The 26,298-nt window shown below is 41.8% G+C and overlaps 1 protein-coding gene and 1 long non-coding RNA gene across 2 annotated transcripts; one reads left to right on the top strand and one right to left on the bottom strand.

Moving 5' to 3' along the window:
• Positions 1-778: 778 nt before the first annotated feature.
• LOC308325127 (uncharacterized protein) lies at positions 779-4,851 on the bottom strand. Its single transcript, XM_080777536.1, has 3 exons — positions 4,636-4,851; positions 3,378-3,444; positions 779-3,171 (listed from the first exon to the last, which is right to left on the bottom strand). The coding sequence occupies exons 1-3, from the start codon at positions 4,794-4,796 to the stop codon at positions 1,780-1,782; spliced, it is 1,620 nt and encodes a 539-aa protein (XP_080633662.1). The 5' UTR covers positions 4,797-4,851; the 3' UTR covers positions 779-1,779.
• A 14,556-nt stretch (positions 4,852-19,407) lies between these two features.
• On the top strand, positions 19,408-21,209 carry LOC308325099. Its single transcript, XR_013965000.1, has 3 exons — positions 19,408-19,465; positions 19,965-20,085; positions 20,430-21,209. It is a non-coding gene; the product is annotated as an uncharacterized lncRNA (long non-coding RNA).
• The last annotated feature ends 5,089 nt before the right edge of the window (positions 21,210-26,298 follow it).

The following is a 26,298-nucleotide window of genomic DNA, read 5'->3' as shown; positions in this document are numbered from 1 at the left end:
TATCTAGAATTAAATAAAGGATTTTTCTACCTCAACTGCACAGAGATGCCTTGGATCCTCTAAAGTTCGCCACCTTCTTACCTCCTTCCACATTGATCTTTACTGATTCAAAAGTATAGAACTTTTAAATAACTCTTGTCCTGCATTATCTGCTGTCATTTAGCCTCAATACCCAGGCTCTTATTTTCGTTTGCATTCGGCTAAAACAAATGAGACAATTATTCCTGTTTAACAAAATAAACACATTGCATAACGTTCACTCAAAGGTGAGAAGACATACCATCACCACCAGCCAAGCATACAGTTCAAATGATCAGCAATTATCTTATTACAGTATAATGGGAATAATGCAAACACACTTTATGTACTTTTTATAACAATCAAATCAGCATAGCCTATATTAAACTATAACAACCCGGGGAGAAATGTATGCATATTAAAATTATTAGAGCCTAATAAAAAAAAAACTTGCTCCCGTTTCCTGTTCTCTCAATTGCTTGCGTTGAAAACATAACATGTTGGTTTATTCTTACATTGAAAATTCAAGAAAGCAGACAGTTTCTCATCAATACGTTTACTTGAGACTATTCCACACTAAACACAACAGTATATTTTAGTATGCACTCTTGTTTCAGAGACAAATAATAGTCTATAAGCACCAGGTATTACTGGGCATCCATTTCTGATACATTTCAGAATCACACAACTGTCTAGTCTCATCTTCTGTAGTTTCTCTAGAATAGTGGTTCTCAAATGTTTTGATTTCAACTCAAGAACCCCCAAGTATGAGAGGTAAGGGTCCCTTTGGAACTCCATCAATGAACCCAGAGGGTTCCCCACTGGCACCCCACTTTGAGAAACACTACTCTAGAGTTGCAACTTGTGACCTTCTTTTCAATGTTCTCCTGGGAGACTGAAGGCTATGGATAGAGTAAGAGGTACAACAGTCATGCCCTTCTTATTTGAACATTCAATATGGTTTTACATTATGCCTTTTTTTCCCCCTTTCTCCTCTGCTGAAACAGAACAGCCAACATTGTCACTGTTCACCAACAAGACCAAAGGAATGTCCTTTTGCCTTCCTCTATGTCTTCCTCTATAGGTTTGGGCCAAACACTTTGACATGACTCCTTTTTTTAGCCCAAATATAAACACAACAATATGTAACAATGCACGTGGAGCATGATATCTACTTTGTCCTTTTCGAAGGCTGTAAATCTGTACCAACCAACAGCAGCCAAGCATACAGTTAATTGGTCAGCACTTACATCTTACTGCTAATGAGAATAACACAAACATAGGATAAGTACATAATTTTGGCCCCACACCTGTCTCCTCCAGCTTGGACAATGCGTTATCATTTCACATAGCCTCCTCAGCATCAAGAGCACTGTTCTCCAATTCACTTCATTTTGACCTGTATAGGACTCACTGTCTATACCACTGCTTCCCAAACACAGGGTCGGGACCCATTTGTGGGTCACGGACACATTGTTATGGGTCCCCTTGTGTCGCAAAGCGACACATTGTGAGCTTGTAGATCTGTTCTAGTTTGGGTCCCGGGGGAGACATCAAATTACTCTTTTGGGTCACAGGCTAAAATGTGTGGGAACCACTGGTTTATACTAGACTCAGTATGTTTCTCTTTTGACCAATGTAGCCCCATCCCAAAATGAGATTGACACCCCTCGTCTATAGGCTTGTGGGGTGCACACGCTTATCCGACACACCAAACATGATGAAATCACCCGTCGCTCCCGACATGCGTCCTGCTTGCAGTTAGGGTTGGGTTTTCATATCTTCTACCTTCTCCTCTTGCTCTTCTTCAACCGTTGAGGCTAAATCACTGTTGCCCTGACCTTCATCATTGTCATCACCAACACATAACTTGAACTTCCTCTGCAATTTGTCTGTGACATCTGAACAACTAATGACTGCATTTCGTTTTGGCCTTCCTTTGGGTCTACATTTGTGCCTTTTATTCCCTTTCTTTGTTTGCCCATTTTCATCTACTTCCATCTCCCCCTCATCGTCAACATCCTCCTCCTCAGGAATGCACATGTCCCTCTTTCTTGACTCAGCCCGTTCAGCAGCATTGTTCTCCACTCCTGTTCTGTTATTCATCTCATCTAATTCAGCTTCAGCCTCTTTCCTTTTGGTCCCTGAGTGAGGGACTTGCATGTGGGATACGAGGTGGCCCGATTGGCTGAATGAACGCTGGCATGCCTCACATACAAACTGCTTTTCTCCGGTCTGCACAACCACATGTCTCTCCAATACACCGCTATATGGAAACTCCATGTTACATATGTGGCAGATGAACAAAGCAGCATTGTTCTCCATTTCATTTGTCTCATCCGTATCCACCTCAGACTCATTCCTTCTTGGCTTCTCCAGCTGCACTTTCATCCCAGGATCAGGGACTTGTCCATGATAACGCTGGATGTGACTCTTCAGGCTAACATTGTGATTAAAGCTCTGATCACAGTGCGGACACTGATAGGGTTTCTCTCCTGTGTGGACGCGCATGTGGGATTTGAGATGGCCTGTCTGGCTGAATGAGCGCTGACACACCTCACATACAAACTGCTTTTCTCCTGTGTGCACAACAACATGCCTCTCCAGAGCACTGGTATGTGGAAACTCCATGTTACATATGTGACAAATGTACTTTTTGGGGCCTCTGTGACCCATCATGTGGTTGTTGCGCTCTTTGCGCTTGGCAAACACCTCTGGACAGTCAGGACATTGAAAGGGCTTCTTTACACGGGGATGGCTCTGCTCGTGCACAATTTTGTCAAGCTTTGTTTTGAAGGTTGAGAAGCAGAACTTGCACACATGCTCACAGCCTTCATTGTGGATCTTGCTGTGAATTTTTAGGTGATGCTCAGTGACAAATCTCTTGCCACACACAGTACAAGAAAAGGGCTTTAATTTAGATTCACATGTGTGCGTCTTCTGAATGTTGAAACGTTTTCCACATTCAGGACAGAGTTGGCGGAGTTTTAGGCCAGCCTTCCAATCACTGTCTGAACTATGATCAGACACCATAGTATTTTCTTCTTCGTCCGAGGAGTCACTTTCATCAGTATAACCAATAACTTCAGTAATATCGGGAGCAGAGGTGTCTGGATCACTGGTGCAGCTGCGAGTGACACTTGAAGGAACAACCTGTAAAAGATAGAGAAGATCATATCATTCATGTGCACAAATATTTAATAATAATAACCTTTACAGCACTTTAGAAACTAGTAGACATAAACAGAATAATAATCCCCAGAAACCACATGGATCCTAGCATCCCTGTTCTATGCATGTCATAAGAGAATAGATCAGCTAACATGATAAAACAGTTACGTTATATGTCTTCAGCTTACCTCTTGCATTATCGAAGTAGTGGCACTTGCTGTTAAGGGTGTTGACTGAAGGTCATTCCTCTCATAACTATAAAGAACAGATGAACATCATTACTTAATGATTCATTTCTAACTGTTACGTAATAAACTCGGGCAATGCTGGGTGCCGACAGACATACACACAAAATGCTGACAACAGAAGACCCCATACATACACAGGTACTCTCACAATGGGTACAGACAGTAGACATTTCCACAAGCTTATTAATGTGTCACTTATGTAAAGTTGAAGTTGTCTGTCTGTCTGTCTGTCTGTGGGTGTTGTTTGTGTACCCGGATTATTGGGTCCAAATCACACATGCCTGAATGTTGCAGTTAGATAATACGAAGCGTTGCCCACTAGGTTATATTGTGGTAGTTCAAGGCCAGTTAATGATATTTATAACTTGGGCAACGCTTCATACCGAACATAGACAAACATGCACACTGCACAATGTCTTAAATCTTTAATCTACTGATGTCATAGTCTGGTCTCCAAGTACGTACGCACACACACACACACACACACACACACACACACACACACACACACACACACACACACACTTCAGACATGACCAAATAGCCAACAACGCATATCATCTTCATGATCTTGTGAGCTTGTAGATCACCATCTGTGAAATTTTTAAATTACAGGTTGCATTTATTTTTTATATCACATTAATGATTTTGTGCAACATGTTCAAATTTGGGTTGGATACCTGTGGGCTGTGGAAAGCTTGATCTTAGGCTAACACACACACAGCCACTCTCGTAATGTATTTTATCTACAAGAGTCTAAATCTTAGGCTAACACACACACTATGCTAGAAACATACACTTTCCCTTTCTCTATGCTAGACCCTGACAGGATCCGCAACCTGCAAATCAACCTGAAAAAGCGGTATGATCCTCCCAGCTCCCATAGTCAGTGCATTTCATTGCCACCAGCCAGACAGACTTGCAACCATGCAGATCATGATATTTCAAAATACTTCTACCGTCCGCCAGACATGACATCACCACATGTTTTATGACATGATGGACGACAGTGTTGTTGTTGGATTAATTTGTTACGCCACTGCACCAAGCTGACGTGGTCCACCAAAAAATAAATATGTCAAGTATTCAAACACCAAAGGCAGTCGTAAACTAACGTTAGCTACCATAGTAAAACAAAAACCACACCGACAAACCAGGACAGGTCACGAACTAAATCTATTAAATAAATATATCTTACCAGTCCAGAAGCAGTACGGCTAACTCGGCATCACTTTTCAAACGCTTCGAAAGCTTCAGGGTTTGCCACCGATAGAAGGCCACGCCGATATAAATTCGCGTCTTGCATGTCTCGCGTTTCCTTTGTTGACTGGCAGCTTTCTTTTCTTGGACCATCTTCATTTTCTTGGCGTATCTGCTCGGCACTGGCAGTGCTGGAATCGGTAGCTTTACCTGTTCCGCCATTGTTTTGTCTGAAATTAAACTGCCTGCGGTGGACTGGAATCAAGCAAAGAGTATGGAAACCAAAAGAAAGAGACGGTCCTTACTTTTTTACATAGCCGCTAGATGGCGCAGTGGTAGCGCTGGAGTGAAAAGGCCAATACAGAACAGTACAGAACCTGAACATACACAAATGACGAGATGAGAATGTGACAGTCCACAGTCCTCGCTCTGCTGTTTGTCATTAAATTAAAAAAAATACAATTAAAAAACAATTAAAACACTTCCTTTACATTTGTAAAATGGGAGGCCAGTTTTGAAGTGATGGTTGCAGGAAGAAAACATTTGTTTGTAGGCCTATAAGTATCAAGCCAAAATCTGATTCATCTGCAAAATAAATTCAGAAGTGGAGAAAATATGAATAAAAGGAATGGGTGGCGATTTCCATCCCCTGGAACCCCAAATTAATTAATATACCCAGTATAAAACAGAGTATCTGGCCTTTTGGAAAGATCCCACAAGTTATATTTTTCCTTCAGTTTGTTCTACATGTATGTCAACTTTGTCTCTTCTCTCTCTCTCTCTCTCTCTCTCTCTCTCTCTCTCTCTCTCTCTCTCTCTCTCTCTGATATCTAAAATATCTGTGTAGGTATTGCAACAACCGTGGTAATTAGTAAATTACAAAGCCAGCCTACTATAATCTTAAGGGTTATGTGCATGCCTTATGCAAAACTAGTGCAATTAATGACCTTTAGCTATAAGGTCATCCTAGCTAAAGAGGAGGTGGACACTGCATGCTTGTTGTGCAGCGTGACTAAACCACTTCGTGTATTAGTGGCACGTTATTATTTTAGCCTCAAACAACCAAAAAGAACACCCAAAGAAGAGGTGTCAGTCGAGACAGTCAACAGTGTGCATGACAGGTGCATAGGTAGGGATCAGATGTATAGAATCAAATTAAATAACCTGCACACTGTCTTTGTTTCATTCATGGACCTTCTTCAGGCAACTGAAACGTTGCCTTAATAAAAGGTGTTCTGAAGACGGTCACGGTGTGCAGGTTATTTCACTTTATTCTATAACACTCTGAGGCGCCTTTTCCACCAAAATAACTTGGTTCAAGAACTGCATTTTAGGTTCTTGGAACCATGGCGCTTTCACGGAACAGGCAGTCGTTTGTTTGTTCCAGTTCTAAACCAACTTTTAGGTTTCTAAACCAATTAATTTTTAGTGGAAACACTCTGAACTGGTTCAATATTAGGCGGGAAAAAGAACTGAACCGGTGCAGATCTCGAGGGCACTTGAATGATGATGATGATGATGATGATGATGATGATGATGATGATGATGATGACTAACGGTCCTTATACCAGGAGCAAGTTGTTTGTGTCAGGACTGGAGCACATCCACACAGAATGCAAATATTGTGTGGCGATAAAGCGTCCTGTATGAATGCAGCCTTACCGAATAGATAGTGTGATGTGACATTTTAGTGTGAGGTGGATCACAGTGAAGAACAATATTTTAAATAAAATAAAAGAACTGCGAGTTGCAGCAGACCTACAGTTTTCTGGTAGATTGTTCCAGATGCTACATAAAAAACTGAACAGGGCTTCTAAGAAGACCTTTCTCAGATGACCTGAGAGGCTGAGAGGTCACCGTCTGGACGGTTCATGATATCGCACAGAAAATAGACGGGTGAAAGTACTGAGCCCTATAGGGCAGTGGTTCTCAAACATTTTCATGTCAAGGACCCCTAAATCGACATTTATTAGCCTGCGGACCCCCAAAAGATATGCCAGGGAAGATTTCTATTACGGTTGTAGCAGTGATTCTCAACCATTTTCATTTCAAGCATCCCCAGTTTTGCATGCATTAGGTTACAGACCCCTCATTTAATGGCATTTTATCCCAATTTATATTGTAAAATCAATGTTGATTTAATGAGGGCTGTATTTTGCGTGTCTTAAGTACCTGGTCTTATTCCCTAACTTGAGTAAACTAAAGACCTGGAGGCGTGATCAATGCCATTTGGCTATTCTGAGTGGCCAAAGAGCATTGATCACGCCTCCAGGTCTTTCGTTTACTCAAGTTAGGGAATAAGACCTGGTACTTAAGACACGCAAAATACAGCCCTCTGAGAGTGTACAAATGGTTCCTAATTATCATTTAGGTGGGGACACCCTGGAACTCACTCAAGGACCCCTTTGGGAACCACTGCCCTATAGGGGACACCGGTCAACAATTACATACTTTTCTATAGTTCCAATCTCTCTCTCTCTCTCTCTCTCTCTCTCTCTCTCTCTCTCTCTCTCTCTCTCTCTCTCTCTCTCTCTCTCCCTCCCTCCCTCCCTCATCCTCCATTGATCAACTCAATGCTCATCCTTCTGTGTACCAAAAGCCATGAAGAGTTTTCAGCCTCAGACCCAAATGAGAATTTAGTTCCTCTCCGGGATCAATAACCGGGGTGCTGATGGCCTAGTGGTTAAGGTGCAACATACTGTGCCACAAGTAGGCTCTAATGCACTCCGTGCCTCTCTCCCTGTTTACTGTCTATCTGTACTATCCTCAAAAATATCAGAAAGAAAGATAGGCCTGCGGGCAATGCATACTGCGTAGGAATGAACTCTATAGATAAACAAACAATCAAAACACAATCAGATCGTTCAAATCACAATTATTTCAATGATCGGCTACTCCTCAAAAAGATTCTCACTTAGACTGGCACTTCATATGTCATTTAAAGCTAGTGTAACTATTCGATAGCATGAAAACAGGATAAGACTGGCCTCTTAATTTCCATACACAGGGAATGGAAGGTTTAATCGAGTGTGACCTTCCTCTCCTGATTTGTGTAAGCTATTAGACTAGTCAGCTGTAGGCCTCATGTGTTATACTAGCTGAGTGATTAGTGAGCCTGCCTGGGGAGACCGAGACAACCCCTGGTTGTCCCATGTACGATTCTAGGCCAGGCCTGCAGCAATGTGTCGTCCATTCATGACGGGTGTGGTTTTTATTTTGCTTCAATCCACCAAAAAGAACACTCAAAGAAGAGACGTCAGTCGAGATAAAGGCCATATAGTGTGGAGTGCATTGGAGTTTAATTTAACGTTTGCAGCCTTTTTTTACTCCCTGAGTGTAAAAATGGACTCATAAGGATTAATTTAGTGTCAAAGTCATAGTTTTCAGCCTCAGATGCTCAGACCCAAATGAGAATTTAGATTCTATGTGTGTGCGCATGTGTGCGTGTGTGTGTGTGTGTGTGTGTGTGTGTGTGTGTGTGTGTGTGTGTGTGTGTGTATGTGTGTGTGTGTGTGTGTGTGTGTGTGTGTGTGTGCGTGTGTGTGTGTGTGTGTGTGTGTGTGTGTGTGAGAGAGAGAGAGAGTGTGTGTGTGTGTGTGTGTGTGTGTGTGTGTGTGTGTGTGTGTGTGTGTGTGTGTGTGTGTGTGTGTGTGTGTGTGCACACACGCGTGTGTGTGATCAGTGATCACAGGATGGAAGCAGAAGCACAGCATCTAATTGACAAGATGAAATGTTTTGTATGCATGCTAATGGTGTAGCATTAAAGCAGCCAAAGTGAAGAGGGCTCAAAGCAATTTTGAACGTTGTTTAATGTTCTGTTTTTGACAGGATACAATAACAAAATATTATTGTATTATAGATTGTATTAATGTTTTAATGAATAACATGGCATAATTTTTAAAGTTCACAATGCATTGCGATGATGCTATGATATATGATTAAGTGATACACACATATTATAACACTACTGCCATCAAAGCCCAAAGGAGATATCTCCTCAATTCTTCTTTTTTGACTCCTTGTGGAAAATGTTCCCGTCTCTCTGGGTCCAGCGTAGCTTGAAATCGGACATCCCCTGCTTCTCCAACATACCATGCACCTATAGAGAGGACAAAAACGGAAAACCTCTTGGGATCTTTCAGAAAACAAATGAACGTGTTCCTGAACTTTGAGAAGACACTTGCATTTCCTCATGGTTGTGTTATGACGAGTGGGTAGTGACTCAGACACAGAACAAGGCTACAAAGAGAAAGCATTGAATGGAAAAGGTGAGACTTTGTAAGATTTTCCAGCACCATTGAGTACGCACTGGTAAACGTTATGTTAGATTTTCATACGTCCTCCTTCAAAGTTTCCCTTTAAGGCTAGGATGTTGTGGTCCACCACCTTATATACTGTACCTGCTGTAGAAGCTGACGCTGGACTTCTGGATCATTCATATCAGCCCCAGAGCTGATCTTCACCTTGAGCCTCGCCTGAGTGGTGGCCTTTTCTTGGCAGACAAAGGGCAATAACTTATTACACCCATTATTAACCCATTCCCCTGAATCGGTGCTAATTGAAACACAGTTTTTTTTCCCCCCGCCCCCGGGCATTTGCATTTGCCAGTTTGTGAAGTTGACACTCTGCTGATCAGACCAATACGCCCAGGGCTTTCTGTACAAACCAATCCATGCAGACTCATTCGTTTTCAGATTTTTGGCAATCTCCATATTCTCAGTTCTGCTCATCACACTGGCCAGATTCATGTGCTCTCCCCTACAGTATTCTTGAGCCTCAAACCATGAAGTAAGTTTGGTATTCTGGAGAAAGTAAGCGGAACCTAGAACACACCAAGTAGAAAACAATAGGCCTACTTGAGTTTGAACTGAGAGTTTTTAATATGTTTTCCCTGAACAACTTTTCATTTTATGACAAGTTGTAAAAACTAGACATATATGGTTCTACAGAGTTGCATATCGGTTACTTTCGCATTTCATATATAAGGGCTGGTGGTTAATAGACACAAGAAGACATTATTGTCAAAGCTCACCATTGTAGCAGACTGAACGCCTAGGATGCTTATATGTACCACATGTCTGGTCCCACCAGGAGCCGTTTTGCTTCATAAAGGTACAAATCAGTTTTCCTTTTTTCTTATTAGGTTTGCCGTTGGCCCAGTTGCTATAGTGTGTGTCTTCCTGATGGCCTGTGCCATCCAGGGACCACGTCCAATTAGCCGTGTCATCTTTAAGCCCTATCCATGCAAAGTGAGATTTTAACCTATCCATGTGTAATTCACGATTCTTCAGAAGACTGGTAATGTCCTCCATGCTGAGCAGGCTGGCCAGGTCATCATAGTTGTTTCTGCAGTAACTCTGAGCTTCGATCCAGGTCAACTTCTTCTCTGTCACATAGTGGACCTTTCTGAGCGCCTCACAAGAGGACAGGCTCCACAAGCCTGTCAGGAGACATAACTTCAGTGACAGAGAATTCATTCACTGGCATAGAACCAGAACACACACACACACACACACACACACACACACACACACACACACACACACACACACACACACACACACACACACACACACACACACAGGGTTTCTCTAACCTGAGAGAGTGAGGAAGAGCAGTATTTCCACCCCCATCCTGTGAAACAGAAAAAGACAACACATTATATTAAAATGCTTACTGTTTCCGCCAGGCAATATATAGCATGGCAAAGACTATGATTTCACCCCTTTCCGTCCGTCCGTCCGTTACCAGCTGGAACCCCAAGTATTTGGCCTACCTTTTGGAAAGATCCCACAAATTGACTTCTTCCCTTGAGTTTGTTCTCTGTCAATCGTCAATCTGTCAATCGTCAGTCTCACTCTGGTCTGTCTGTCTGTCTGTCTGTCTGTCTGTCTGTCTGTCTGTCTGTCTGTCTGTCTGTCTGTCTGTCTGTCTGTCTGTCTGTCTGTCTGTCTGTCTGTCTGTCTGTCTGTCTGTCTGTCTGTCTGTCTGTCTGTCTGTCTGTCTCTCTCTCTCTCTCTCTCTCTCTCTCTCTCTCTCTCTCTCTCTCTCTCTCTCTCTCTCTCTCTCTCTCTCTCTCTCTCTGATACCTGTTGAAATGTTTGTCCTCCTATTCCCTTTAAATAGTCTCCTACCTTATTTTAATACCATGAAGGAGGTGGAGTTGCATTTGACTTTAGTGATTTCCTCCAATACTTTGATTGAAGGGAATAATTACCTGTTTTGAATATCTGGCTCTCCAATGTCAGTTGAATTCTTCCTCTCAAGCTATTTCCTAAATATATCTACAGGCCACCTAAATACTGTGCATCCGTTTTTGAGGACTTTGCTGAAGCGGTCTCTACATTGACTGTGGTCATTGTTGGTGCAGGGTGCACCGTGTTTTTAACATCCACTTTAAAAACCCCAGGACATGTTCTGCAGCTAGACTAGCTAGACTAAACAGTTTGCAGAAAAAAGCACAGGAAAGTATACTGTTCCATACCAGAAAGCCATATGCATGGCTTGTTTCCATTGGAGTCCTTCATATTCAATTAATCAGCACATATAATGACATACAGTACTATGGAAAAACATCATGTAAAATAATCCAAATAAAAAATATGTACAGTAAGGGGGGTGGGTGGCGTGGACTTTTTCATCATCATCAATGTTCATCATCATCATCATCATTAAATATACCCAGAGCTATAAATTCTTTGCAGTGGACATTAACGTTAGCGTTTACATGGAGTTATATGGAGCGTTTAGTTTAATTCACCTCACCCACCTGGGTTTAACGAGATAGCAGTGCAACATGAACACCTGACGGTTCCAAAATCAGCTATCGTGCCATAGCTAATTAATTATTGATCTTATATGAAACAGTTAAGCATATGGCAAGTATTAATAATTAGTAAATTGAAAATCCTATAAATAAAGTTATACAAAAACAAAAAAAAGGAACCGATACATCATGATCACATGAATTCAGAGATAATGTGTACCCATTTGTGTGAGTTTTGAACACAAGCTCAGCTTCAAACTGGAAAAACAAAACAAAAAACATTAAGCCAGGTCAAGGATTAAAGGACATATACAAATAAACCTGCCTTGCCTTATGCAAATCCAGTGCATCCATTTGTGTTTAGATGGATTATTGAAATGTATAGTCGGAGAGACTGCTGTGATAAACCGCCTCATAGATTAGTGACCAAACAGAAGTTTTTTATTTTAACCAAAAATAACCCAAATTAGATTAGAGGTGTCAGTCAATAGTGTAGAGTTCATGATGGAGTGTCATTTATAGGATCACTTCACCACTTTTCAACTCATATAATTGGACCACACTAATGTTCATGATAAAATACAAAAAGAAAAGAAGAAAAATCTACTCTGTCTGTGTCTCATATAGGGCTGTGGGCAGTTTGGCATCATCATTAGGAAGATTTCTTTAAACATTTCTCAACCATTTCGGTTGAGGTCAGATGTACAGTTTCTGGCTGGCTCCATATGCAGATAGGTGATGATCCAGTCTTCTCCATGTACGGCTATCCAGAGTATGATGAGGTCAGTGTTGCGATCCTCATATATGGAGACGGCCATATATGGAGCGTATCACGAGGTGTGACAGACTGACGGCCATATATGGAGCGTGTCACGATGTGTGACGGATAGACGGACGGACCGACTGACTGACAGGTTTTGCAGGTTTTCATAGTAATCTGCGACCTACAGTCACAACAATTATGTCCAGAACTGCATGGGGCAGAATTGCAACTGAGGGTGTCAGGGCCCCTCTGGCACCCCCGTGGAACCGTGCCTGACTTCAAAGGTGATTTAAAGCCAGTGTAACTATTTGATAGCATGAAAACAGGATAAGACTGGCCTCTTAATTTCCATACACAGGGAATGGAAGGTTTAACCCTCTAAGGTTTAATCGAGCGTGACCTTCCTCTCCTGATTTGTGTAAGCTATTAGAGAGGTCAGCTAAAGGCAGCATGTGTTAAGTTAGCCAACATTCAGAAAAGCAAAAAGCATTCATAAGCATGTTTAGCCTGTTTTCGCGTCACTTTTTTTTAAAGCATCAAAGCATATGTGACCACAGTGGCTCTGAGGGAAATCCGTCGTTACCAGAAATCTACCGAGCTGCTGATCCGCAAGATGCCCTTCCAGCGCCTGGTGAGGGAGATCGATCACCCAGGATTTCAAGACCGACCTGCGCTCCCAGAGCTCCGCTGGCATGGCTCTCCGGGAGTCGGCTGAGGCTTATTTGGTCGGTCTGTTTGAGGACACCAACCTGTGTGCCATCCACACCAAGAGGGTGACCATGCCCAAAGACATCCAGCTGACCCATCGTATCCGTGGAGAACGTGCTTAAACACAGTATCTGTCACAAGGGCCACCTTGTTAAGGGCTTTTTCCCAATTCCCACTATGTAATTATGTAGATAAACTAATTATAGTGGGTAAAATTATTTCATTTTTATATCAAAATATTTGTGAAACTGAAAGTGTTGGGAGTAACTATAGTTACTAACGAGTTACTTTACGTAAAGAAACTACTTTTTGTGGTAACTATTAAGGTATAGTTATCCTTTCCCATTCAGTATAACGCCATTATAGTTACTGTGTTTTCAATGGGTGAGTTAGTAGTAGACTAGTTACCCACATTACATAATGTGATCCAAAAGAACCGTCTCCTCCTCCTGCCAGTGCGGAGTCTGTCATGTAAACTGACAGGGTGGCATAACTTTATCATAATGAAAGCCTTAAGGTGAAAAGTCTGGTGACGCACGGTTAGGAAAACACACAACTAGTTACTTATATATAAAAGTAACCTGCCCAACACTGGTTGAAATGCACCCAGCATGGTACATTCAGTGCAAGCATTTAGGCCTATGTTTGCATATTAAAAACTATAAAGAATATATCAACTTTTCATTAGCTTCCTATCAAAAGTTTGAATAGCCTTCAAAGCCTTTAATTCTTCCTCCAGTAGAGAATTCCACAGAGTCAACTGCATTGAATTCTGAATTCTCTACACAAGGTTAGGAATTTTCATCATGGAAACGAATATGATCACTGCAGAGTTCAAAACAACGTGATTGACATCTGATGGAGAAATTGGTGTAGTGCAGTCAATTGAGTTGAATATTTTGTCTATGTGTCTAGGTCAGTGTGTTCTGTGTTGGTGGCAGGAATGTCATGTGTCTCGTGTGAATTAGTGACAAGCACACACACACACACACACACACACACACACACACACACACACACACACACACACACACACACACACACACACACACACACACACACACACACACACACACACACACACACACACACACACACACACCACACCACACCACACACTTTTATATATATATTTGTGGTTGTGTAGCTAGTCCAGTGAGTTCCCCCTGTTGTAGTGTGACGTTTATACAAAAATCCACATGCACACCAACTGCCTGAATAAAAAACTATTGGAATAGCCACTGTCACTGATGTCACTGTTGTTAAGTGGTAAATGGTGCATTTATATAGAGCTTTACATAGATTGTGCATTACATTCACCCATTCACACACACATTCATACATAGATGGCAGCGGAAACCATGCAAGGCACCAACCAGCACATCAGGAGCAATTAGGGGTTCAGTGTCTTGCTCAAGGACACTTCGACACTAACTCTGGGGGAGCCCGGGTTTGAACTGGTTACCATCCAGCCACTCTACCCCTGAGCCCTGAGCCACCGCCGCCCTGAGTGCAGTTGCAACCCTCCTTTGAAAGTTAATTTACACTTTCCCATGGTGTGGTTGACAATGAGCAAATTTGAGTTCTAACCATGGCATCAACAATGTGTAGGGCAGGCCAATATCAGGACTATGAATACCGGTAGGCTAATATCTAATGTCCCAGCAGGTTCATATTGTCTTTTTTTTATTTATGCGTTTATTTAATACAGACAATACAAAAAACAATGTATCAAGTTGTAAAAACATGAAACCGTTGCAATGTATATGGGTTTGTAGCCAAGGCTAATTTGCAACCCCAGTCCCTGGTTAGGCCTTTCTATAGTTCTATACCTCCACCTAAAACAATACTAAAACAATGCACCGACCTACTCTGTAATGATACAAGTCAGGAACACAGCAAGTTGGAAATGCACGGCACGGCACGCCCCACCCGGTATATGCCATATCAGTCTCCCTGCAGGGGAGAATACAGTAGAAATTAACATGCTACATTAACAAGTTGTTCAACTTTCAACACATGGCCTCGGCTCTGCCCTGTTTTGGCAATTTGCCATATGACTACATTTTGTACAACATCTATCTACAATCAACAAGTCACACTGTGATGTGTTGTGAGTTTGTAGATCTGGGAAGGGAAAAAAGCAGAAAATAAATTAAACCATTCCTGCATCAGAAGTAAAAGTAATGTTATGAAGACAGAGGATTTTCTTTTTTACAGAAGCTTATTTGATTTAAACATCAGTCCAATCATGTGTCCAGTTTACTTTAGAAATCAGACCAAAATAAATCAATCATATTGCTAAGTCATTTTAGGAAGGACATTTCTAAATTGAATGGTTCAGTAAAAATCTAATTGATGTGATATTCATGCAAAATGGTATCAGGTAACCAGGTGTCTTCTGCAGACAAAAGTATACTTAACAGTAGTCAAATCAAATCAAAAGGAAGTGTTGTTTTTATTTATATTTTACAAAAAAACATATAGGCCTCGTATGATCATTACAACATTGCATCATTATCATCATTGTATGGACAGGTTGGTTGATGAGATTGCAGATCAGTGTTTCTTTACAAGACATTTTGTCCTGAATGCGTGTCAAGTATCCCTGAGCGACTTAATACACACTTAATAGCTGCTTATAACTGTATTAGTAGCATGGTAGCACCCACTGATCTTAATAGTTAATGCAGATACACATTTAACGTGTATTTTTTATCATGTCCTAGCATCAACGTTCAAGATCGTCATCATCATCATCATCATCATCATTTTGAATTGAAAACGGTGGGCCCTATTGTATAAACAAGTGTAATGCTTTATGATGTCGTCTACAGTTTTTGTATTGAGTTGTGCTTGAAATTTCCTGTAATTATGCAAACTCTTAATAAATACTTAAATCAATCAATCAATCAATCAATCAATCAATCAATCAGTAGATGTATTCAGCGCTCAGCTCCTCCTCTACGGCTCTAAATTGTGCATGAAAGGGTTGATATCTCTTTGTTCAGAACCTCAATCTCTTCCTCCATCATCCAGGTCATCTCCTGCCCTTCCTCTCTCAGTGCATTGATCCTTTCCATCTCTTCCTTGTATAGAAACTCATCTCGTTTCTAAAATGTCCCTTAATCTGACCCGTTGCCGTTGCACTTCGGGTTTGGACCTTAATGTCTGCTGCTGTTGTGTCACAGGTTGCTTTAAATGTGTAGAAGACCCCCAGTTGATCATCTAAATAGCTCAGTGATTTCCAGAGGTTATAACTGACCCCAGAATCTGTCAGGAGTGCATGTTTTAATGTTAGAGCACCAACTTCCTCAAACAAATGCCTGAGGTCACCCCTTGAGGGCAGCAATGGGAAGAAGACTGTCTGTTATTAAATTAAGAGATGTTCCAAATATATACCACAACAATGCATTCCCCAAATTGTGCAAACACTGGCCCTCACTCATTTGGATTATTGTCCAATGGTATGGTCTAGTGCTGCAAAAAAGGATTTAGTGAAATTACAATTGGTCCAAAATAGAGCTGCACGTATTGCTCTGTGCTGTACAAAAAGAACAAACACCAACAGAATGCATGCCACTTTGGGATGGCCACTGATGGAGGACAGACGACAGACTTCATATTTTCCTGCTGTCTTTTGTCAGAGGTATTATTGCATCTAAAGTTCCGGCTGTCCTGTATTGTAGACTGAAGTTCAGCTCCGATGAACACACCTACAATACCAGACATTCAGGTCTTGTTACGTTTCCCATCTCAAAAACGAATGCAATGCAACACAGTAATATATTATAGAGCAATGAAAGAGCTGCATAGTCTTCCATCACAAATCAGACAGGCAACAAGTAAATAAGATTTTTTAAATAAGTTAAAGAAATATATCATGTCACTTGCTTTCATACTGAACGGTAGGCTACTCAAACTGAAATTGTATTCATGGTTGCGATGTTATATTTATTAATCACTTGTTTTATATTTAGTTGTATTTTTTTTTAACTGTTTTTCTTACAGTCTTGTAAAATGTATTTCATATGATTAATTGTAATGTATTTTATGTGTGGACCCCAGGAAGAGAGGCTGCTACTAAGGTAGTAGCTAATGGGGATCCAAATAAACAAATAAAACAACATCGATTGGACTGAGTTGAAACTATTTCTCCCTGAAGCTTCACTTGGTCTACCATGCCATGCAGATCATGGTTCTGAAATTGGGGGTTAACTCCCAGGGGTGGGTCCCCAAATTATTTTGGAAGATGATTTGCTTAGACGTTAGTTCGGATTTTTGAACTTAAAGCTGTAGGAACTACTTGCCATTAATATAGTGGTTGGTTGCAAAGGTATTGATTTGCAACCAGTCCTGTGGTGGGAGTTCAACTTTGACCTCTCTCTCACATGGGAACAATATTTGTGTCCAGTATAGTTGTGGCCAGCAGCAGCACAAAAAAATAGTTGTGACAGAGGAGTCAAAGTTGAACGAAAGTGCAGTAGGCCTATGGTAAAACAAAAATACACCACATGGATGCACCTGGGACATATCCTCGTTCCTCAGTGATGTATCCCAAGGTCATCTGCGTTTCGGGTCTTCCAACAGCATACCCCTCACTCAGGTGACCCAGCCGGGGTGATCAAGTCCCGATTCACGTCCCAATAGCTACCCTCGATCAGTTCCATTAGGGAAAAACCAGGGCCACACAGTCTGTTCCTCCGGAACTACTCTGCCGGGACTGCAGGGTATGCGGGAGGATCGCATCAATCTGGCAAGTGGAAGGACTAGGCTCTGTGGGTTGACTCCTGTCCGGACGTCTCACCACTCCTACTCTCACCAGGTGCAGCACCTGTGCGTTGCACCAGATTCCCAGCACCAGGCACTTCATTCAGGAGTGGTGGATTCTCAAGTCGCAATGGTTCTGCAGGCTCCGCTTGCTAAAGGCCTTACCTTGGGTTTGTTGGGTAGAAATAAGTCAACAATACAAATGAAATGATGCTAGTTTTGTGGATTAATTTATTTTTAATGAGCGGCCCCCACCAAATGACTGGAACTAGGCCATACTTACTATTCACCAAAACCAGACCAGAACTCCCACCACAGGACTCAGGCCAGCAATGCCTTTGCAATGACTATATTAACTACAGCTTTTATTCCAATAAATTGAACTAACATTTTAATGTTAGTATACATTGTTTTCTCATTCAACAAACTTAAACAAAACAACATACATACAGGGTTATCTGCACCATTCTAAAGTGATAATTTAAGGACAAAAGTAACCAATAAATGATACCATAAAAAAATGGCCAAATATAAGCCTACCTATTAATGAAGCGCCAAAAAAACCCAGTGAAAATAGTCAATCTACGATGTGAAGCATTGTGAATTGAATTGTGAACTTGTAGTTTGGCTATTTTCGCAAATAGCCATTTATCTGTGAAACCGAGTCAAATGCAATGCTGCCCTCAATTCCTACAATTCCAAGAAACTACGAGTCAGGGTGGGGGGTCCCCAGTTCAAACATTATAAACCATCCTGATCTCAGGTCAACTGGGAAAGGTCTGCTTTCTGAAAATAATACCAAAAATAACGTGGGGATTGGAAGCAGCATTTCGTTTTTTACATCTTTTCAAAGGAAAATGCATGGCTAATCTGGAACAAACTCCCAGAAAACTGCAGGTCTGCTTCCACTTTATTTTAAATCACAACTAAAGACTTTTGTTTGCCGCTGCGATTGGGTTCTTTCTTCTGCACTGTAATTGTAATTGTTTTGTTTTTTTACTTGTATAGGCTACCTGTTTAATTGCATCCTAATGTAATTGTATAATGCCTGATGTTGAGCTGATCTTAATTGCCTGATGTTGAAAAGTGAGATACACATAAAATTGCTTTGACTTGCCTATGTTCCCCAGGTTATATGTTACCCACCATGCAGAAGCTCTTGATCCAGAGCGACTTACATTAAGCATAGACTATGCCTATGCCTAGGCTACTTAAACTAGTATCTAGTCTTAGCCAACTAAAAATTAACACTGGCATAAAATAAAACATAATTAACTCTTCAACAAAGATGGCAAAAACAAACATCCTTTGTTCTGTACTTATAATTGTAGTACAAAACACTCCTTAAATCAGGATGATCCCCAACACATGGCTCAACTCTTAAATGGCTGCCAATGCATAGTTGCATACAGGGGGCTTGACGAGAAGCGTCTGACTGCAGGGCAGGATTGATTGATCAGGAAGTCTCTGCGAGGGGGGAGGGCATTGATCAGGAAGTATTTGCAAGGGTGGGGGCGGTCCATGGGAGCTTGTTGTTGTCCGCATGCCATGTCCGCTTATTATAAGCGACTTGTATTATTATCGTTATTTGTATTATTATTAATATTATTATTAATTTAATATGCTGCTATGCTTCTAGCTCTGCTATTTTCAAACAGTTGATGAACATTAGATTTAAATTAGCTAATCTGTTGCAATTTGTTGAGTGGCTTCTTTTCAACATTTCTGTTGCAAAATCTGGCACCACTTACAGCCTGTTTGCTGCAGTTCTTTCCACTTTCCAGACGCTTCTTGTTCTTTCTCCTCTCTCATCGAAGCAAGGTACGTAAAACCAGCAAGACAATATTAATATTATAAGTATAACTTAATATAAATGTAAACGTTCTGCAGTGCAAACTATAGCCTTATGAACAGGAGTTAATGAGTTCGTTTTTATTTTCTTTCTTGCCTGCTCGAGTAGCTTAGCCTCTTACTAACACAACAAGCAATATTCCGATTCTAACTTATGAAGCTAAACTACCATTAATACCATAAATATGAAATAAATGCTTAAACATGTAGCCAAAGTGTTAGGTTATTCAGCAACAGCTAGCATGGCTGCATACAACATACATCCCTGCTTCTGGTGACATATTATTTTAATTTGTGAGGTCTGTTAAATGATGGATCATTTTTATTAGTTTAATACTTTAAAAAGATTACTGTTATTGTTACAGCATAGGCAAATTGACAGATCTATGGCCTTTATGCCTGTCTACAGATGTAGATTATCTGCTCTGCAAATTCAGTGTAATTGTTAAAATTGTCTTGTTTCTTGCAGATGCATCGTTGCAGATGCATCGTTCCATATTGACCACCAATGAGTCTGTACAGCTCAAACAATGTACAACCTGCTGTACACTGTACCACTGCTCATATTAAAACTGCAATCGCTTTTGAAGGTATGTATAAGCTTGTTTTTTATTTTTAGGATGTATGTCTGGATGTACTGTAGAGAGGAGGCATTTTCATTATCTTTCAAATTGACATTGGGACTTATTCAGACTGTTGGCCTTGGCCAGGCAGGGTGTGTTATTCATGCACTCATTTCACCCAGGTTCCATCTCTGCAACGCATGCAATTTGTGTGTTCAGTGAGTCAGTCTAGTGACTGCCAGTGGTCTATGAAGGATGGATTTCCCCTTAAGTACATTTGAAATGTAAGAACGCTTCATGAGTTGGTGCTGTGTGTGTATATTATATACTGTATATTAATTTGTCATATTGTATGTCTCCCCTCCCTCTAGATCTGCGCATCATTAGATGCTGTCTTAACTGCAGATCAGACACATCTCAGGCACACTATCATTGTCCCTGCGGTGTAAGAACACCCTTTTAAGGGCTGATGCGATGAGAAAACACCTGCCGAAGTGCAAACTCTATTCAGGTCAGCTGTCCAGCCCTCCTCAGTCTGCCAGCCCTGCGATGCACAGTGGTCAGTCTGCCAGCCCCGCGATGCACAGTGTTCAGGCGCCCAGCCCTTCTGAGCCCTCTACCCATTCCAGATGCCCGCACTGCTCTAAAGTCATGTACCGGAAGAATCTCCGTCTTCACATTGCACGCGCACATTCAGAAACGAACAAGGACATAACTGCCATAAGCCACCTTGCAGGTGTATGTGTAGATGCTAAGAATGGCATTTCAGCTGTCCAGAGAACTGGCCATGGCTTTTCTACACCGATACATGTCCAACGGAAATGCTGGGGAGAAAAACAGAGAACACGGTGTGAATTGGATGAATGCCTGAGCTACCTGCAGTTGGCACAACGGAGTGGTCTTCCTTATGATCAGTGTGAACACATCCGTTCACTAGATTACTGTGATCGCATAGTTACTGAGGAACCTCTGGACATGTCAATCCTGGACAAAATGGTTGCTGGTTTTGGACGTATAGCTCCATATATGGGCACAAAAGGGGCCAGGTCCACAACAAACAAATCACTGGCCCCTTTTGTGCCCATATATGGAGCTGAGTGGACCTGGCCCCTTTTGTGCCCATATATGGAGCTGAGTGATTGCTGATGCAACACACTCCATATTTGGATAGCGGGACAGACAGACACACAGACAGACAGACATGATCTGCTAGGTCTCATAGTAAGTGCTCACTGCGTTTGCAACTAGCTAGCTACACCTTACAGAATCTGACTATTTTTGACTTATAGAACCAAAGACATAGGACAGACTAGTGCCTAATGTATGCTCCGTCGCACGCAAAAATAACAGACCTTCAAACTCACAATGCAAATCAAATGGAGGTGTTGTGAGCTTGTAGGTTCGCTATTGTAGTAGTAAAGTATGAATGAGGCATAACACCCTGGGGTAGTGATTTTCTGAGGTGTAGGAGCTATGTGATGCTTGGCTGCAGAGTGCATCCAAGCAAATGTACACAATGTTAAGGATGTTTACTTTGTAAAATGCTTTGTTATCTGGGCTGAATTTGTTCTTTTTATCAAACATTTGCACTGTGTGGTAAACCCTTAATATAAACATAGATAACGTGGTTGTAATTGATACACATTCATTTGATTACAAAGTTGTATTCTTTAAGCAATAAAGAAAAGGATAAAAGGTTTTCACTATGTTGTGGCTCTATTGTTGTTTCCAAACACATGCAGTGTTGCAGGCTTTCTGCTTGTTTTATTGAATTGCCACTTCTCCCAGGTCCATGTACTGCTCTGGAAGTCCATGTTGGTACCTCCCAGGTGGGTGGATGCTGCTATGACACGTGTAATATGATACCATGAACTATGATAAGTGTAATAGTATAGTGTAGTGTAACGGTGTAGTAAGTGTTTATGAAGATGTAGAAACCATTTAGACGTTACTTTGAATCACAAAATATGTATTGTATACAGAGTTTCCATAATTGTGCCCACAGATTAAAGCACTGTCACACTATTCATTGGTTTATACAAGTGTTATAGTCTGACATCCAGGAGTGATCAAATGTGATAGCAGTTGCCAGTTTCAGAAGAGAAGCAGAGTGAGTATACATACTGTTTTGGGGTAATAGTCTGAATATGCAAAACCACAATACCACAGTGTCGTAGGGTTAGTGGGTTATAGCCGGGTTTAAATAGGTAACAATTATTGAAAAGAAAAAAATGTTATAATATACTGTACCACCATGTACCATAGATGGACATGACCAACATAATACACCAACAGACAGCCGGAATTGTCCTGGTCCCCATAGGCCTACTGAGTTTAGGAGGACGTAGAAACCAATTTTGACATGACCCCAGAAGAGCAGTTAAACATCTAAGTTAACCATCTAACCTCCCCGAAAAGGCCTGTCTGTCCTGAACTCTTATCCATATTTATACATTATGGATAATTAGTATGGACTTATTTGGCTCAACTGCTGTCATACCTCACATGGTAGTGATATTGTTGGAGCGCAGAGTGAAGGTGACTGCATATCTTTTACACCTACTGCAGTAAGTGTAGGCTATATGTTACTACTCCTTAGTCCTTACTAAGTTACTACTATGACCAAACAACCTATTTATTATCCATCCAGATTGTTGAATTACTGTGGAACAAACTATTGAAGAGACTTTATTGATAGTGCCTCCTAAGAAACCAGGTGGGACCAAAAAAGGGTTGCTCAACCTTATGCCTGGAGTGCTCTCCAGTGAATGTCCAGCAGTCTGTGATTAGGGGGACACTGGGGAGGCACTGGGCAGACACTGGGGAGGCACTGGGGAGACACTGGCGAGGCACTGGGCAGACACTGGGGAGGCACTGGGGAGAAACTGCAGCCACTGGGGAGACATTGGGGAGGCACTGGGGAGACACTGCGGGGAGGCACTCAAGGGGACACTGAGGAGGCACTCAGGGGACACTGGGGAGGTACTGGGGAGCCACTGGGCAGACACTGGGGAGGCACCATGGCGGACACTGGGGAGGCACTGGGCAGACACTGGGCAGACACACACACACATTTTTGTCAGCTTGGGTACCCCCTGGCTATGCGTCGCGTACCCCTAGCCCGCGGACCCCACTTTGGGAACTGCTGCCATAAGCATTACACTTGTTTACAATAGGGCCCACGATTCCCCCCGTCCAAAACGGCCCAGAGACGGCCGAGATACGCCGGGGACCCCCGCGGACCCCCACCCGGGCACGGGGCCGAGTCCCTGAGGGCGGCCCGGTCGCAACGAGATTCCCCCTGTCCAAAACGGACCAGAGACGGCCGAGATACGCCGGGGACCCCCGCGGACCCCCACCCGGGCACGAGACCCACGGGGCCGAGTCCCTGAGGAGGGAACAAGGGAACGCCCTTTTCTGTTTCCGTTTATCTGTTTCCGTTTCCGTTTTTGTGTTTCCTCTACTCTGGTTGATGTTGACTTGCCCCGCCTCCCCATAGAGTAGGGCGCCTCCCCCCCTTGCAGCTACTTCCTGATCAATGCCCTCCCCCCTCGCAGAGACTTCCTGATCAATCAATCCTGCCCTGCAGTCAGACACTCTTGGGCTTGACAGGCATGGCAGGCAGCCTAGTGCAGCGGTTCAATCGATCCTTATTCGTCACATACAGTTAAAAAAAGTTGTGTTTCTCAAATGCAGTTAAATGTATGTAGGTCAGCCCCACGGATAGTGAGCAATAAAACAAGACAAACAGGACTAAAGATATGAATAGCATCTGGTGGTAGAGATTTATTTTAAGTACCAGAGAGAGAGAGAGAGAGAGAGAGAGAGAGAGAGAGAGAGAGAGAGAGACACACACACACACACACACACACACACACACACACACACACACACACACACACACACACAGAGAGAGATAATTTAACGTAGTCTGAACCCACAAAAAAAACCTCCACTGTGAAGCCTCTGATGTTGATTAAGAAGTGTTAACACTTGTGTGGGTGGAGGCCGGGGGTGACAAATGATTCACACCTTGGCACAAAATATATTTACCGGTACTTTCCTGTCGACTCTCGCAGTTCTAATATAGTCCGTCCAGGGCTGTGTCTCATGCATGAAGTTCTCATTGTCTTATATCTGCTGGTTTTGGTGAAGCATCTTGCTGAGTTCAACACAATGGAACAATGCCTCCCCTCCCCCCACACGGTGGAGCTGTGGATCTGAATGTCTGAGTGAATGAGGTTAAACCGAAGCACACACACATTGATGGCAGCTTTTTAGCTTTTTAACAGCTTTTAGCTTTTTTCTTTGCATTATTATTATAACTAAAATGCTCATCCATCAAATAAAAAAAATGGCGCATGTTCCAAGCTCACTTGCATCTTGATAAATGCAGAAAGACCAACTCCCCCAAGTCCATATCATATATATATTTTTTTTGTTTTTAAATGTTTGCCCAAAAAGAACAATCCCAAGGGTCTACTAGTTCAACTCCAACTGTTGCTGGTCATCACTTTGTTGGCATCCCCTGTGTGTTGATGTTCTCTAGGCTCAAGGTTCAACATTTCGTCATTAGTAGTATAGGCCTACTGATGCTATAGAGTTGTTTTGAAAGTATCAAGACTTGATAAAAACACACAGCAAACACAAAAGTATTTTAATCATATGTAGGCCTGAAGATGAGTTTACTAAACTATGACACAAGATTGATTAAATAAGACTCCGATAAGAGGGTCATTGTGGTTTGATCAGAATAAAACCTGGACATAGTTTTGTGAGACAAAACAAACACTGCATGTTGTTCCTTGCACTTCCTCATATTCTTGTTCCTGAAGGTCATTTTGTACATGCTCACAACATGTGTCGGGTTGCGACGTGTTATGTGCTATAGCCTATAGATCGGCTAAGGGTTAAGACTTAACCGATAAGTGGTTAAAGATCATACAGTCTGAGATCTGAAATCTATGCCACTGGTTCTCAATGTGGGGTCCCACACCCCACATTGAGAACTAGATGGCGTTCCAGGGGGTCCCCAGAAAACTGAGGAACAGTTTAACAACTTTAATACTACTTCAGCTATTAAAAAAAGCTAATATTAGATTAGAACATGTCACATGCACTGCAAATGCGTTGTGAGCTTGTAGATCTTCTGTTTCCAAAGCCTTTTGAAAGTTCTCTATTTTGAATGATTGTGAAAGATTTTTACAGCACAAATATCTTCCCTAACATATTTTCAAATGGGGGTCCGCAGACAAGAACCACTGAACTATACTCATATCCTTTGTTTTGGATGTGTTTAGCTCCAATGATAATGTCACTGTGCCATGGCTGCATGGACTCATTCTCATAGATTGATTGATTGAAAATGATATTCACAGTTTGTACTTGTAGAATATAGGTACAGTTCAACGGAATACAACTGCTACGAGGATGACACCAAAAAAATAAGACTTGCTTACATCAGGGTCCTCCATTTTCAATTCATCTGAATTGAAATTGAAAATGCAAGAAATGCAAAATTCTAAGCAGAGTTTGATATAGGCCTATCCATGCGCTTCTATCCATGGCCTAATATGCTACAATTAGGTCAGGGGTGAGCCATTACGAATATTGAATGTGATAAAATGCTAATAAAATGCAGTTTCACAAGCTTTTTTAAATGGTTCAATTACAAAAGGAAAATGTAAGGTAGTGAATATTTAAGGAAAATCAATCAATCAATCAACTGCCTGTCTCTCAATCACTTCATCCTAGCAATGGGCCTGATCCTACATTTTAATAATTTTACTTTTGAGAGAAAAAACAACAAAATACTAGCCTATCGACTCGTTTAAAAATGTGTCATTCATTGTCCATAGGCCTACTGTATTTGTACATTGTATGTTGACATGGAGTGTTTGAGAAATAAAATGCAAGCCTAGGCCTCATTTGCAAATAAAGTTAAACGGGTCAAACAAAAAAGCCTGCCCGCTGGCGGCTGCCAGTGGTGCTCAGAGCCGCGACATACCAAAGCCTACACGGGTTGTGCAGTCGACGCGCTGTGATTGAACAGTCGCTGTGATTGACAGCCTAAACCTAGCCCTAACCTCAGTAAACTTAACTTGCCCGGGGGCGTGTTTATAAACACAACCCCTGTAGGAATTAGTATGTAGCCTCAGGCCCGTCTAATAGAGCAGTTAGTTACGATATTGAGGGGACAGAAACCGTGCTTGAAATACATTGTTTTCAACGAGGGCGGCG

The sequence above is a fragment of the Protomyctophum bolini genome (genome assembly GCF_963924005.1).
Source record: "Protomyctophum bolini genome assembly, chromosome: 12".
Taxonomy (NCBI): Eukaryota; Metazoa; Chordata; class Actinopteri; order Myctophiformes; family Myctophidae; genus Protomyctophum; species Protomyctophum bolini.
The sequence above is the reverse complement of the archived record's forward strand: the minus strand, read 5'-3'. Positions and strand labels throughout refer to the sequence as shown.

What these genes read in the sequence shown, in the direction of transcription:
- LOC308325127 (XM_080777536.1), bottom strand. Translation starts at nt 4,796, where the DNA reads ATGAAGATGGTCCAAGAAAAGAAAGCTGCCAGTCAACAAAGGAAACGC. An exon ending in GCCGTACTGCTTCTGGACTG is followed by an intron (nt 3,445 to 4,635) that starts GTAAGATATATT and finishes TGTTCTTTATAG; the next exon opens with TTATGAGAGGAATGACCTTC. An exon ending in CTACTTCGATAATGCAAGAG is followed by an intron (nt 3,172 to 3,377) that starts GTAAGCTGAAGA and finishes TATCTTTTACAG; the next exon opens with GTTGTTCCTTCAAGTGTCAC.